The sequence below is a fragment of the Amblyomma mixtum genome, chromosome 6, assembly GCF_055824585.1.
Source record: "Amblyomma mixtum isolate Tamu chromosome 6, ASM5582458v1, whole genome shotgun sequence".
In the NCBI taxonomy this organism is placed as follows: domain Eukaryota; kingdom Metazoa; phylum Arthropoda; class Arachnida; order Ixodida; family Ixodidae; genus Amblyomma; species Amblyomma mixtum.
Genome location: NC_143017.1, coordinates 107,781,665 through 107,796,111, shown reverse-complemented (window position 1 = coordinate 107,796,111; position 14,447 = coordinate 107,781,665). Strand labels below are relative to the sequence as shown.

The window sequence follows — 14,447 nt, the reverse complement described above, 5'->3', positions numbered from 1 at the left end:
ATGATACATGAAGCAAACATTTTCTTGGAAATAAAGAGAATCGGCCATTAAAAGTGTAAAATAATTTCTACAGTGCATTTCTTTTCAAGTCGTACCTCGCTGCGCAAAAAACGAGGCTTGGTGATTTATTTAGGAACCAACATGACGGCCGTCACAGATGTGGAAAGCGTGAGAGTTTTCATTTAGTGCAAGAATGACCCGACGTACGCGAAACTTTGCCAACGGAGTTCGACCTTTGATTCCCGACGGTTTGTGCAATTCAGAAAATGGCTGCCTGTTTCACTGCTACTGCAACAGGACACAATTCCAGCTTTCTTGGACATCACTTTTAATAGACCTCCCCCGGCCTACATCACGGGCGACATTTCGGAGGAGGGGCCAATGGTGTAACATTCCGCTACTGGCGGCATGATGCAGTGGATTTGGTCTCATTCAGTGACATTTTGCTATTTTTTTTCCTAATACCGTCGAATTGTGGCGCGGTGAAATCTGCCAATTTAACGAAGAACGCCAGCCTAAAATATACTCCTTCCGCTTTCTGAATAGGAAAACCGCCGAAAAATGCGTTTTGGAGCCGTGAAAAGAGCAAAGTGACAGAAGTCAGGAGTTGTCAGGATCTGCGGCGTGCACTAAATTGTAGAGAGATTTAGTCGGCTACCCTTGCACCTATCGATTTTTGAGCGAACAAGCAAGCACTTAGTTTGCTTTATTATCCTTCCGAAGAAATCGCACTGGAATCATGACCGATAGAGCACACAGAAGCCCGGATTGCCAGCGATCGCTAGGAGTACTCCATGAACTTCTTATAGGCAACTGTAGTTCATTCTAGTGTGGCAGATCGCGTTTAAGATGATAACTTCTGTAACAAAATGGCTCGCAACGGCATGCCAGCACCTTTACCACTCAAGTGCAGCCGCATTACAACCGGAAATCTAACATACCGCTCTCAATCAAGCGCTGTCGTGTCCGAGTCGGAAAGCAGTTTTGTTTGCGTCATTTAAGTGTGCTTTTGAATATTAGTGCGCTTCACATTAATATTATGCAACGTTGTACAAAATGCACGCAATTACTCTACTACTTTGCCTACAGCTGGTCCTACCGACGCGCATCGCATTGGTTGTTGCGCACTACACTTACTCTGGATGGTATACGTTCTAGCATTGATATCATGCGTTAGGCAAAACATAATATAAACGACACAAATTTGACACTTTCGTGCCTGAGAGGCAATTATGGAGGCACCTAAGCAATTGTCATGATGTGTAAATGCTAGAGCATTACTTGTCCCTGAGTTTAGTGTTGCGGCGTAATATTGCTGAGTTTAATACTGCTGGGTCTTGTTTCCGAGTGTAATGCTGCTACTTATGAGCCCGCAACAACGCAAGACGACAAACCGGCCATAGTACGATCTCTCAGCCGAGTTTTATTTGCGGAGTTCTCGTTCAAGCAGTGTTTCACCCATACTGCGTGAGTGTTCTTTCTCGAGGACACCACTTTTCAGCACGATGACACCACTTTGTCGAGCAATGACAGTACTTTTCCGAGCAGACTTCGCACAGTGTCCGCTGCTGCTGTCGTCGTTGCTCCACTTCTCGCTGCCTGCGCTGCCGCATTTCCGCTGCTCCTCGCTCTCGTAGCTCCTCATTGCCCTGCCGCCTTGCTCGCTGCGCAGCTGTGTTCGTCGCTTGTCTGCTCGTCGGGGACTCGGGGGACGCCTCGCTGCAGCCGCTGCAGCTCACAGTGCTCGTTCCGCTGCCGCTCGTTTCGCCTTTCCTCGCTGCAGTAGCTCGCTTCACACGTTTCGCTGATTTGCGATGGTCTCGTTCTTCGTCGGCAGTGAACTGCCGTCTCCGGCCATGCTTTGTTGTCTCTTATGGTGTAGGCGCGAGCGATTCAACATCGTGCGATGAAGATTCCATAAGACGCGTTTAAATGTATACGACAGTAGCGCATAGTATTTCTTTGCGCATCTCGCGGAGGCGAGACGCCACTGTTTATATGTACCACATCAAGTCAGGCGGGACAGTGACATCTCGCCCAGGTCATGCGGCGCAGGGGGCCAGCCACTCCCATCTTGAGCGTGGTCTTCTTTGTTATCCGGATTTGTATAGCGACCTCAGGGAGGAGGAGGGGCGCCCCCAGACCTGTTTCCATTTATCGCGGAAATCCACTTGCCCTTCTCGTAGGTTGGTTGGTTTATAGGGTTTAACGTCCCAAAGCAACTGAGGCTATGAGAGACGCCGTAGTGGAGGGCTCCGGAATAATTTCGACCACCTGGGGCTCTTTAACGTGCACCGACATCGCACAGCACACGGGCCTCTAGAATTTCGCCTTCATCGAAATTCAACCGCCGCGGCCGGGATCCCTTCTCGTAGGAAAAGAGTCGCAATCCGCAGTGCGAGGAGGAGTGTGGGACTTGATCAGCGGGGACTTTCCCCTCTGTGTAATCTCTGACTCCATTCTCCTTCCCTCTCCGCGCCGAGACGTTTAAACTTGCTGCTCCCCCTGCTGCGCCTGCGAGCTTCCTTTCTCTTTGTGCTGTGCGTTGTGTTTCGTCGTGACGGAGTGCAGTAGTCTCATTGCTGCACAATGCGAGGGTTAGGAGTGTTTTCCTTTCTTGCCTGGGTAGCGGCGAGGACACTTGGTTCAGAAGGAGTGATGACGTCATTCTCATGCCGCATTTCTGCCACGGGTTTCTGATGACAGCGCGGTTTTCGCACATTGAGCCGCAAAAATCGGCCGGCCAAGCAATGGTTCATACAGTGCCTGCGGACGGTATGAACTAGGCTTGTTCTATGCACCCGAAAATATCTCTAAGTGAAGGTTTGCCGGAAAATTCGAAACCATGTGTTATAGTATTGTAAGGGGGCGAGCTTGGAAGCGAATGCCGAAACGGGTCACCGACGTGCCCTGAGGAGGGCCCGGGAAGGGGCGCCCGTAAACCGACAGTACACGTTGCTGGCGGGAGTCAAACTGGCTCCTCTCCTTGAAAAGCGGGGGAGCGTTTATTTCCCTTTCCCTTCTTCCCCGTGCAGCTGGGTGCTGCTGAGACGGCGCCTGCGGTGTACTTCGCGTCCGCTGACTTCGGGAATCATCACACCATGTTTCTACTTGCTAATCGCTAATTTGTCCGGGCCCTGGAGTGCCGGGTACTTGGGCCTTATCTAATATAGTTAATATACATTTCTGGCAGAAAATACATGCTGTCGGTCAGCTCCGCCACGCTCCGCACAGCAGGTATATCGGACCGGAAAGGCAGCTTTTGCAGACCAAGCCTGTTATCATTCGGCGCGACCCCTTTCACGTGTTCTCCCCTGACGTCACATGCAGGATACTACCGTGAACATGTTGATGGGAATTGACGAACTTTCTAATGTGCAGCAAAATCTTGCTTTTAAAGATGTCCTGCGCTCTCATCGAGTTAGGACTGCCATAGAGAACCAGTGAGTGCATGGGGTGCGTTTTTAACAACAGATTACAGAAAAATACCAGCACACTCATACCAAACAATTTTATACAAAAGCATTTTTGAGCGGGAAAAAATTTTTGAGCGCAATTTTTTCATATATTGTTAGCTTTCAATTTAAAAATTATTTTATCCGCGGATCTCCCGTCGGCAAGCTTGCATATTTTTGCTATTAACGTTTTTTTTAATCGCCAAAAGCGTTCCAGATTGGTTCTTTTATGGTAGTCTTAACTACTCTATGCGACCGATGAAAAATTCAAAACAATAATTTTTCTACATACCGGAAGAATGAAGAATTGCCTTCAATATTTCTATTTCAGTATCTTAGTTTTTCAATTTTTAGAATGTTTGTCCACGAATTTTGGTCATGTACACATGCTTAAAATCGCGTTCATAAACAACTTTCCATTAAAAAAAAAAACACTTGCCCAGAATTTCTGGTTATGTAAGTTCATGGCATTGGTTGTTTATGCACACTGCCTCGTCCACGTGACAGGGGCCGCTAGACGTACGCAAAGTAAAATGGCATGAAATCTTCCGGCTTCACGACGAATTAAGCCTAGCATGTGGAGCGCTGACTTTTCTTTCTAATAAATATTCATCGCAACCTTTGTAGAGAATATGCTGTTTAAGGGTCTTCCCCAAAGTAAGCCTTCAAACGTCCCGTTTAACTTTATATCAAATAGCTTTTTTTATAGAGTAAGTTCTACTTTGATTTCGTCTCCATGTTCTTAAATAAAAAAAGATCTAGTCACCTCACGGAGACGGCAGCATGAATATTTCCTGAGCACTGACCTTTGACGCCCGCGCGGTGGCACATGGCAGCGAACTGGCAGGCCTCCATCTCGATGTTGACCACCCCCATGCCTCGGATCTTCTCCAGGAACTTCCGCTTCTCGGCGTCCGTGTAGGAACAAATCGCGCCGTCCAGCCGGCCCTGCCCTGAAGGTGTGCGAAAGCGGGAGGACTTGTACAGGCCACGCTCAGGGAATTAGTCTGACCCTCTGATTCCATCTTCTGCCTGCTACTGAGTGAGCCATTTGTTAGAGATGGCTAATGATTCCTGTGCTTAGTGTGAGAAAGATCGTTCTTGCCTTCGTAGAAATCGTCGGCACACAGCGTCTTGCCCCGAACCAGGTTCAGCGCCGGAAGGACTCGGCTCCCGATGTCCATGATCTCGCGCCCCAGCTCGGCGTCTAGCACACAGGGCCGCGACACACGCTCGCCCAGGATGAACTTGCGGGCGGCATAGGATGTGAACGACAGGGGTTAGAACACGAAGATACGAACACAATGCAAAATACTGCATGGGTCTAAATATCCCATTGACTTTGGCAACGATGCCCACGCTGGAAGAATATAACATGAATCAAGATTGCTTGCTAGACGAAATGGTACTTTCGGGGTGGGGACAAAGGAAACCTCAACTATATGGTCACGCAGAAATTTTTTCAACGCCATTGGACGTACTTCACACATAGCGATATTTTTTCGTTTTCAGTTCTACGCGAAACAGTATCTCAGCCGCACCACGTTCTCTCCGCCTAGACACCAAATCTCAAGGGCGTGCGTGAACGCTCGATAAAAAATCCGTTCATAACTGCAAACGACAGAACTGCGCGCTTCCCGTATGACGCGAAAGCTTCTTGCTTTCGGCGCTTTCATTTTACTGGAAAAGACAAGCGCCACGTCAGAAAGTGCCATCGGCGTACGAAAAGATCCGAAGAAGTAAAGACCACAGTTCCCTCCCCTCGGTCCGCTGGTCTTTCCCTTTATAGAAAAATAAAAAAGGCTGTTCGAAATTCAGTGAATCAGTTGGTGAAAATTCAACGCTGTTTCTCATTTCTTGGAAAAACAACAGTGTTGCAGGAACAGGGCGCAGAGATTATTGTTGGCGTTTTTAAATGTATTTTAAATTGAAATTGATAAGTAGCTGGCAAGCATCCGAAATTTCGGCGGCAGGGTTTGGGAGGCGCACAGTTGAGATGAAGTCGTATAGCTAGACGCTTAGGGTAAGTGAGTAGGTTGCGTTAGTAATCCTGTTAGCAGTACGCTTAAGCACTCACCAGATCCATTTTTTCTTGCAGCATCCCGTTCATGGCGCTTGTGCTGATAACCACCGATCCGGGTGGAATTCCTACGAGTGAGACGATGTGAAACGAAGGGAAGGATGTTGTATGAGATTCATGTGGGTCGGACAAGCTGTGATTTATTTGTTGGTCTCCGCACGCATCACGAAACCACGTCGCTGTGCGATTTCTTTCCGTAGTTTCCGTCACAATGAAAACTCGTAGCAGCCGAGACAAGCATTGGCGTGTATAAAGTTTAACGTATTTCAGTGCGCGCGGTTAATTTCTACATTGGGTTAACGTCCCTGATACCGCGCAGATTATTTTTTTTTTTTAAAGAAAAAGGCACTGCTGACTAGCGAGCACATGAAGAAAGCGCTTTCTTTTGAACGATGGAAAAGCGGTGCCGACTCCTCTCGCGACGAAAGGGACATGCCAACAACGAGAGATGCTTCCTCTCCATATCTCCCGATGACGCATTCCAAACAGGTAGCAACCTACAGGGACCTTTGGAGGACAGTACACGCAAGTCGGACACATATGGCGAACAGGCAACTGAAGACATACCCAAAAATTTTGGGCAAAAGCATTTTTGAGCGGAAAAGCGTTTTTGAATGCAATTTTTTTCATATAATGTAAGATTCCACTCTAACAATCAATATATCCGTAGATCACCCGCCGGCAGTATTATAATTTTTTTCTATTAACGTGTTTTCTTTCGTCAAAAGCTTTTCTTATTGGTTTTCTATGGCAGTCTTAACGGTTCTATACGATCAGTGGAAACACTTTAAAAGAAAGATTTTGCTACCTGTCAGAAGAACGAACCATTCTCTTCACTATTTCCATAACAGTATCACAATTTTCGAATTTTCAAAATTTTTCGCCGATAAAGTTCGACATGTGTGCTCTTCGATTCCTCCGCTCGCAACGAGGTTGGGGCGGACCCCACGCCAAGAATTATTCACGTGTGTTTTACCTATTCACCGTCGATACTTACTCCTCTCTGCCGCAGCATCTAAGTATTGATTTAATGCTGATCTATCAAATCGGAAGTAAATCTGATACTAAGGTTCAATAGCACTCTAAATATATTTAGGAGCAGTGGTAAGTGTGTTGAACGGCAGTGTTGTGAAGACATTTCGTCTGTGTATTATGCAAAAAACTTTCATAAGTTCGGTTGTAAATTTGTGGTGTCTGCAAATGAAATGCATATATAGTGCAAAAATGCAATCTAAGGATTCGACGCAAGTTTACACACTGCGGAGCTGATGTGAATTGCAATTTAAGAACAAGCTTCTATTTCATAACAACAAAGGGCTTCCATGATTTTTTTTAAAGGGCACACTGCTTGCATGGCCGCGTATGTTGGTGGCTGCATTATTCCTGCTATAAATGAGACTGGTAGCAGAGGAAAGAGAAGACATTTTCGACAGACTATAGGACATTCTATTAGCAACTGGGATGTTTTTTTCTTCCTTTGGCTTGAAGCGACTTAGTAGGTCGATTTCATAGCATGAGAACACTAGCTATGCTAGAAGTGCTGGTGCCCGGATATCCCACTTATTGATGTTTCTCAAAAAGCACACGGGTGGACATTAAGGGTGGAGCGCCGGTGAACACAAATCAAAGCGGATGCACTAACCAATGCCCCCAGAGGCACCGAGGCGCAGCAGGACGACATCACGGCATTGGGCGTAGTGGAGCAGTTTGAAGATCTCGTGCATCAAGATGGACAGGGAGGGTGTGCCCATGCCATGCTGCATGAAAGTGTGTAAAATGGGAGACGCTGGCAATTAGAAGGTTATTTTGGCAAGCCCGATCGACGGGATACGAGATATTCGCACTCAACTTCGCCTCCGGCTTACAAAAGCCATGCAGCAGAGTAGCAGTTGGCAGCCCACTTATGCTCGGCAAGGTCTTAAGAAACCTAGACATATTTGCAGAATCGTGGCCTCATACTTCAATCATGAGGCACAAGTTTTCTCGATGTTCGTACGTTTTGGCTGTTTCACACTCGAATATAAGAGCTCCCCAGTGTCTAAGCCTCGGCTTCTTTTTGTGCTGTTATAGAAACATCTTCCCTGGCAGCAGATGATCTGTTGCACCTGTGTTACCTCTATGGGACCTCTAAACGCGCTAAAATAATCTACCGTTTAATACAGCTGTCTACTGGCTCACTTCCGCTGACTGATCGGTACCGAAGCTAGTTTACCACGCCACTGCCGTTTTCATCGCTAAATAAGAACCACGTGAGCGGCGTTTATTATCTCGTGCCGAGTTCTGAATGAGAACAACCCGTGCAATCATGGCACGTGGCGGAAATAACTCACGCTGACGGAGATCACAGGGCCGACCTTGTACATTGCGTAGCGGTTCGAGGCCTGGCAGATGTCATAGAGGTCTGCCCCGACAGGAAGCCGAATGTTCAGGCCGGCCTTGATGTAGTTAGCGAAGCGTTGCATGCGTGAAGGAGTGCCACCCATGCACACGAACTGCAAAAGCGCGCAAAGGTGAAAGCCCATTCGTTATGTTCCTGAAAAAAAAAAAAAAGGCCGCCGGATGACGCTCACACGACTGGGTGCTTTGGCTATCACTACCCATCTATGTTAAGTTCTTTAGAATAGAAAACTGCGAGCTTGTTACAGTTTATTAATGATCAGGAAGTAATCACTCATTGGCAACAACCAAAGTGCAGCCATACGGCTACAAAGGAAATCTATACATTTTCTATAGAAACATCGCAGTTGAAGAAAAATTGTTCCTGCTCCAGGATTTGAACCCGGGACCAACGCTTCACCAGGGCAGTCGCTCTACCAAGTGAGCTGTAATCGGGACGGGAGAGACAGGAGCACTGGAACATTACCGTTCTAATTTCAAGTTCATTTTTTAAAATACATTTTGCTGTTACGACGCGGAGTGCCATGAGCCACTATAAAATCGACTAAAATAGTTAAGAAAGCAGTGTACACGCGAAACTGGCCAGCTCTTCCAGGCGCTGCTTCTTCGATACGCAAAATAGCAGGACAAAGGACGAGATGGGACGTGCAACTGGCTGTCGAATTCAATCTTTGATAGAAACAGCCATTCAAGAAAAAGGGTACATTCGTGCAACACTACGACGACCTACAGGGCGCCTTTGAAAGAATGCTACCTCAACATGACGCTATACGTCAAACGCCTGGTCACACTGGCACACAGGAAACGAATTGGCTCGTGATGGAACCAAGGAATCTACGTCCGGTCACATGCGATGTCCTGACAAACAGCTCTATTCTGATACGCTGCTCTACAAACAACCCCCCCCCCCCCCCGCCCTCCCCCCCTTACCGTACGCTGCCTAATAGAATGTTAAAAATTACACGAAATTTCTGGTGCCCTTCACTACGGCGTCCCTCATAGCCTGAGTTGCTTTCGGGCGTTAAACCCCATAAACTAAACCAAACCAACTGTTTTGAAACGCAAGCCTCCCTAGGATATGGCTTTTTCACGTACCCAGCTGCCCTCAGCGCATCACTTTACGCAAAAACCGCCCTCCCCATTCCTGAAACGGATCGTTACCTCGGACAAGCTTGGTCCAATCTTGGGCCTATAGGGTGCAGACCGGGGGCATTGTTACCGCCTGAGCAGCGCTGTCACTGCTGCGCTATGAAGAATGACTTCTCTGTTCTCTGCCTCCCTTCCGCGCACTAAAAACTTCTGCGGATGCTTAAGTAGCCTGAAGAGAGTGGCGTTGCTAACTATGCCGCATGAGGTGGTCGCATAAAGCCCCTATACTATCGCTTCGGGCGAAAGGCCTTCAGTGGTCGAGGGGTTGCGTCCCCGGCTCACAACGCACGGAGTTCGAGTCTCGGTTCAACCGCTTTTCCATCAAGCACCGTGAAAGGTTTCCATTATTTCTGTGATAGCTGCTGCTTGTGCTGGAATAGGACCTGGATGTTACCGAACCACGGTGAGCAGTTGCTCTCATTGCACTGCACGGAAAGGTAACACGGTGTCCTGTTTGAGTACTACGTCCACGCAGTTGTGTGAAAGGCACTGCGTTCTGCAGAAAAATAAAAAAAACTTTCTGGTGGGCTGTTTCTTTGATAATATCTCGGCTGTCGCCAACGCACAGATCGGTATGCCCTTTGTACGGGGCTAACGAAGTAATGAATCGGCTTCCTAGTGACTTGCAACGGCGATGAATTTTTGGCTTTTACGTCATTTTTTGCGAATTCTGATGATATCAACCTTGGAGTTGCGGCCACGAAAAGCTGGACGACGAAAAACGATGGCACATTCCAGTACGACTGACAGCGTGTACAGTTATGGACGAAAGTTTGCGGGAAGCAAATTCGCGGAAAAAAATTTATTGCTTTGAGGTCAAATAAAGTACATCACTGAAATGCATGAGAACATAAGGAAACATGCGTGCTCCATTTGCCGCAAAAATACAATCTGCCTGTCTAGTGAGGCAACGCAGAAATAATTTTTTTTTTCTCGCAAATCTGCATCCCGCAAAATTTTGTCCATCACTGTACTATGGGGGACAAAAGTTAGCGGGAAGTGAGCTCTCGGAAAAATGTTTACTGTAGCTCCACCGCGCTACCCAGTCGCCTGATATGGTTACCAGAGGAAGGAGCATTTATGCCTTTAATACCTTCATACAATATCAGGCGGTTGGGTAGCGAGGTGAAGCTACAATAAACGTTTTTCCGAGAATTCGCATCCCGCAAACTTTTGTCCCCGATAGTACTGTAACTAGAAGGAAACACAGTTGATAGGCTTACGGGTGACACATTTTTCTGTCTGCTACGTCGAAGATTTCCACTATCTAATGCTTTCTTGGCTCTTACGACTATTTTCTTGCGTGTATTCAGCGGTCACGTCAAAAAACAGGTCACGGGGATCTCCATGTTCGGACGAGAGTTTTCTGAGAGCTCGCTTTGAAAAGCAGATTAGCTGCGGTGGAAACTGGTGCTGTAAAGCCTTATTGGCCGTCTAAATTTCCTTAAACCTGTTTTTTTTTTCACACTTGAACACGAAAAAAATGATGCCCACTTTCACGTCACCGAACATTTCCTTTAGGTTGTGGGCATCCGTGGACAGAGCAAGATGGTAGAGGTGGTCTACTGTGAAGTTGTCCAGGTTTGGGTTTCGCAGCTGAACAGCATGGGCCCGCTCCGTGTCCCGCTGGTTCTGAGAGCTGCCAACAACAGCGACCATTGCTACGCGTAAGTTATTACACATTCATGGGGATGTGAACATGAATTCTAGTCTACATTATGCCAAAATCGCACTGCGCCTTTGGCACGCCGCGCCGCACTACTAGTTGGCGAAAGCAAACGAATGCCCTTCCCCCCCTCCCCCCTCCCCTCTCCTCTCTGGGAAGCCAGTATACACACTTGTAACAACCGCAGCCGTTACCCCCCGGCCGCCACCCCCCCCCCCCCCCCCCAATGTTCTGCATTGTACCTTCACAATGTTGCAGGAAACTACGTTATTGACAAAGCGGAAGAAATGAGCTGGCGTTCTGGCTAGCGCTCTCTTAAATTGCTGGGATCAGAACGCACCTTAATTATTACGCCAAACGAAGCGCATAGTGCTAGCGCAATAAGAAGCTTCAGCCATTAAACAAAAATTCTCTATTGAGTGGTAATTTTCAGTTCGAAAGTCATAAATTGCCTGCGGTTTAATCGTGCCCGTTCGAAGATCGTCTGCTCCGCATGCTAGGCACGCCTTAAGCCTCAAGAGCAAACACAAGGGGAGTGCACGGTCGTGGTAGCCTCCCTCAAATTCAATGTCTCTGCGTTTTAAGGCTTCAAAAGTAAATTTTCGCTTTCAAAAATTTTTAAGTCTCAAGGTCAACAGTGCCAGGCCCATCTGTCTTGCAAATATATCATTACAAATATTATACGTTAAAAATTTTTTCCGACGTGTTGTTCTCTGTGATAGAGTTTGTTTTATCAGCTCTGCTAGGTCACGCTTTTTAAGCAGGGTCTTTACGGCGTCATAAAGGCAGTAACTGCTACGGAAGTAAAAGCTTTCTACTAGATTAGTTTCATTACAAGTGACAAGGAGACATAACATAGTGTTGGACACATAGTGCTAAGATATTTGTGTGCAGTTTAAATGGTCCTTTACTATCCAAGAACATAAATGTGTCTGCATTTTTTTACACTTTTTTCTGAACCTATAGAGCAAAAAATTTCCCTCCGCTATGGCTCATTCCATGGCCTCACTTTCTGCCCATAGCCCCAACTTGCCTCGTATAGTTTTCAGAATGATGTTGCAAACACTCTCGACGCAATCCTCGCAAGGTGGGCTTGAAAAGCCAACAGTGTTTCACTAGGGCATTGTTCCGTGCTCGAGCGCAGATATAGTGAAAGCACACCTGATGCAGAATGGCATGTTTTTCAAATACATGCCCACAGATTAAAGGTGCACTGAAGAGGAATCTGAACTTGTCTTTTTGCCGCGGGAACTCGATCTACACGTTCCGAGCTTTCTTAGAAACAGCGATTTACTGCCCTGTGTGGCCGATTTCCCCAATTAAATCGAATTAACGTCCGGCTCCCGCCTTTTTTTTTTGAATTCTGCCTCGTACGGTGGGCGGAGTCGACCAACGCGTGGAGCGCCTTTCACCCAGTCCAGTGGCGGCTTGCCGCTCTGCCATCGGCGGAGTAATACGTAGTAGTCCGTGGTAGCAAATAGTCCGCGCGTATTTTTATTTCTTCAGGCTTATTTTGCGGCTATATTATCTGCGAATGAAACTATTTATTCATGGAAACCTAAAAAACAAAATAAAGCGAAAGCAAAGCCTCCACGGGACTGGGTGAAAGGCGCTCCACGCGTTGGTCGACTCCGCCCACCGTACGAGGCAGAATTAAAAAAAAAAGGCGGGAGCCGGACGTTAATTCGTTTTAATTGGGGAAATCGGCCACACAGGGCAATAAGTCACTGTTTCTAAGAATGCTAGGAACGTGTGGATCGAGTTCCCGCGGCAAAAAGACGAGTTCAGAATCCTCTTCAGTGCACCTTTAAGGTGAGTGACACTTAGCACTATGATTCACTATAAGATCGACTAAAATAGTTCAGAAAGCGAATACACACGACATTAGTCTGCTCTTCAAGACGTTGTTTCCTGGTAGGTCAGTGGTGGCCGGGTAGTTGCTGCTCCAGACGTCTAATGGCCCAGCGCTCAGTTCTGGGACACCGTGAAACTTCTTCCTCGCTCACGCCAGAACTGCGCTGAACAGAAATAAAAGGTGAACTGTGGCCGGTTTTCGGCAAGAAAGTGGCGTTCTGAGGTATACGAGGTATTCCACGCCACTTGAGCGAAAGTCTAAATATACTCCAGTGCATTATATCTGGTGCGTCGGCGAACAATCCCAAAAATTCTTAAATATAGGGTGGCCGAAAAGAAAGAAAATCTATCTCACAGTGTTTGTTTTGTTTATTTAAATCAACAAATCTGAATTCTTTTCTAATTATTTATTTATTGTTATTATTATTATTATTGTTTTTATTGTTATTACCTTTATAATTTTTTATTTAATTTTATTTAATTGTTTAACATTTTGAGCACCTGTCAGTCACCGCCTGTGTCTTGGCCAATTCCTTGCAGTGAGTATGCGCCATTACTTTCTTTGGCACAACAACAACAACAAACTGCCAGCCGTGGCGGAAGTCAGTAATTTTTACAATTAGGCTAATCAGTTCGTTCGGACCCGCCGCGGTGGCTGAGTGGTTACGGCGCTCGGCTGCTGGACCGAAAGACGTGGGTTCGATCCTGGCCGCGGCGGCTGAATTTCGATCGAGGCGAAATTCTAGAGGCCAGTATACTGTGGGAAATTTCCGGAGCCCTTCACTACGGCGTCCCTCGTAGTCTGAGTCGCTTTGGGACGCAAAAACCCAATAAACAACTATAAACTAATCAGCTCGTTTAAGAACCAAAATTTACTGACTAAGTTTTAATTAGCACCGTTTGATGGTTAAAGTGGATGGTGGGTACGTTCGAAGCTAAGGCAGGAGGTGATGTCATATCAGTTTATAAAACGAAGAAAAAGATGTTCTCGAAACACTGCAGAATCACACATCGGCGGAATATCAGCATCCGCGTTATTGCTGGAGCAGGAAAATTTGTCGATCTAGGCAGCTAGAAGTATCTCTGGCGAGGTTGCGCTGCCGTATCCCCCCTCTATATTTCTATCTGCACAGGTCTGGTTTGGCGTTATCTCCCCTCTGTGCATTTTGCCGCGAGCCGGAATCTATCGATCATTTTTGGCTAATTGTCGTCGTTTCACTTCTTTGAGAAGAAGACTGCTGGAGTTGCCCTTACAGCATCTTGGCCTTCGTTTGAGCAGCCCACTCTCGCTATCATTTGGCGCCACCGCGCTTGGGTTCAGCCACAGGCCCCTTTGTGACGCTGTTCAAAATTTCTTGCTGGAATCTCATCGACTGCCTTGCTAAAGCTTAGAGTATTTTCTTTTCTATTCTTTATTAAATTTCGAATTATTCACTGATCCATTTTTTTCTCTCTTTTTTTCTCTCTCTCTCTTCAATCCAAACTCATACCTTTTTTCACTCCCTGCCCTCCTTGTGGTAGACTTCCCCGGTGTTGCTCTCCCGTGTGCTTTTCTTTTGCCTTTAGTATGTACAGGTGAATAGCAACCTTTGCCTCCCGATTCTTGGCCGATCCCCCGGTGTGGGTATCTGCCATATTTTCAAAGGCTAACAACAAAAGTTAGGAGACACTTTGGCGACTAAAGTGGTGCAAGGCGAAAGCCTGAGTACAGCATTCTGCCACGAATGTGGTTGTGAATGATGATTCAAGTGCTGCCAGCGAATGACGCGTCCATTGGCTGTCTGCTTGTGTCACTGATGTGTGGTTAACATGTTAAGCTTCGCCCGTAAGAGTGGAACGCGACAGC

General features: G+C 46.8%; 2 protein-coding genes across 7 annotated transcripts in view; one reads left to right on the top strand and one right to left on the bottom strand.

Annotated features, from left to right (window-relative positions):
* LOC149339974 (uridine phosphorylase 1-like) overlaps nucleotides 1-14,447 on the bottom strand; it is a 97,493-nt gene that overhangs the window by 988 nt on the left and 82,058 nt on the right. For 3 of the 6 annotated variants that reach the window (XM_089548710.1, XM_089548711.1, XM_089548714.1), the window contains 7 exons: nucleotides 12,628-12,760; nucleotides 10,576-10,720; nucleotides 7,866-8,027; nucleotides 7,178-7,292; nucleotides 5,533-5,603; nucleotides 4,561-4,702; nucleotides 4,262-4,408 (listed from right to left, as the gene is read on the bottom strand). In XM_089548710.1, coding sequence (XP_089404836.1) covers nucleotides 4,262-4,408; nucleotides 4,561-4,702; nucleotides 5,533-5,603; nucleotides 7,178-7,292; nucleotides 7,866-8,027; nucleotides 10,576-10,720; nucleotides 12,628-12,632 — 787 coding nt within the window. In that variant the 5' untranslated portion in view covers nucleotides 12,633-12,760. Of the gene's footprint in view, nucleotides 1-4,261; nucleotides 4,409-4,560; nucleotides 4,703-5,532; nucleotides 5,604-7,177; nucleotides 7,293-7,865; nucleotides 8,028-10,575; nucleotides 10,721-12,627; nucleotides 12,766-14,447 lie in introns of all 6 variants that reach the window. The other 3 variants (XM_089548712.1, XM_089548713.1, XM_089548715.1) reach the window with 2 other exon arrangements.
* The window catches only part of LOC149339976 (arylsulfatase B-like), a 48,653-nt gene continuing 44,826 nt past the window's right edge, over nucleotides 10,621-14,447 (top strand). The window contains exon 1 of the mRNA XM_089548705.1: nucleotides 10,621-10,748. The gene's annotated coding sequence lies outside the window, so the exon portion shown is untranslated. The remainder of the gene's footprint in view (nucleotides 10,749-14,447) is intronic.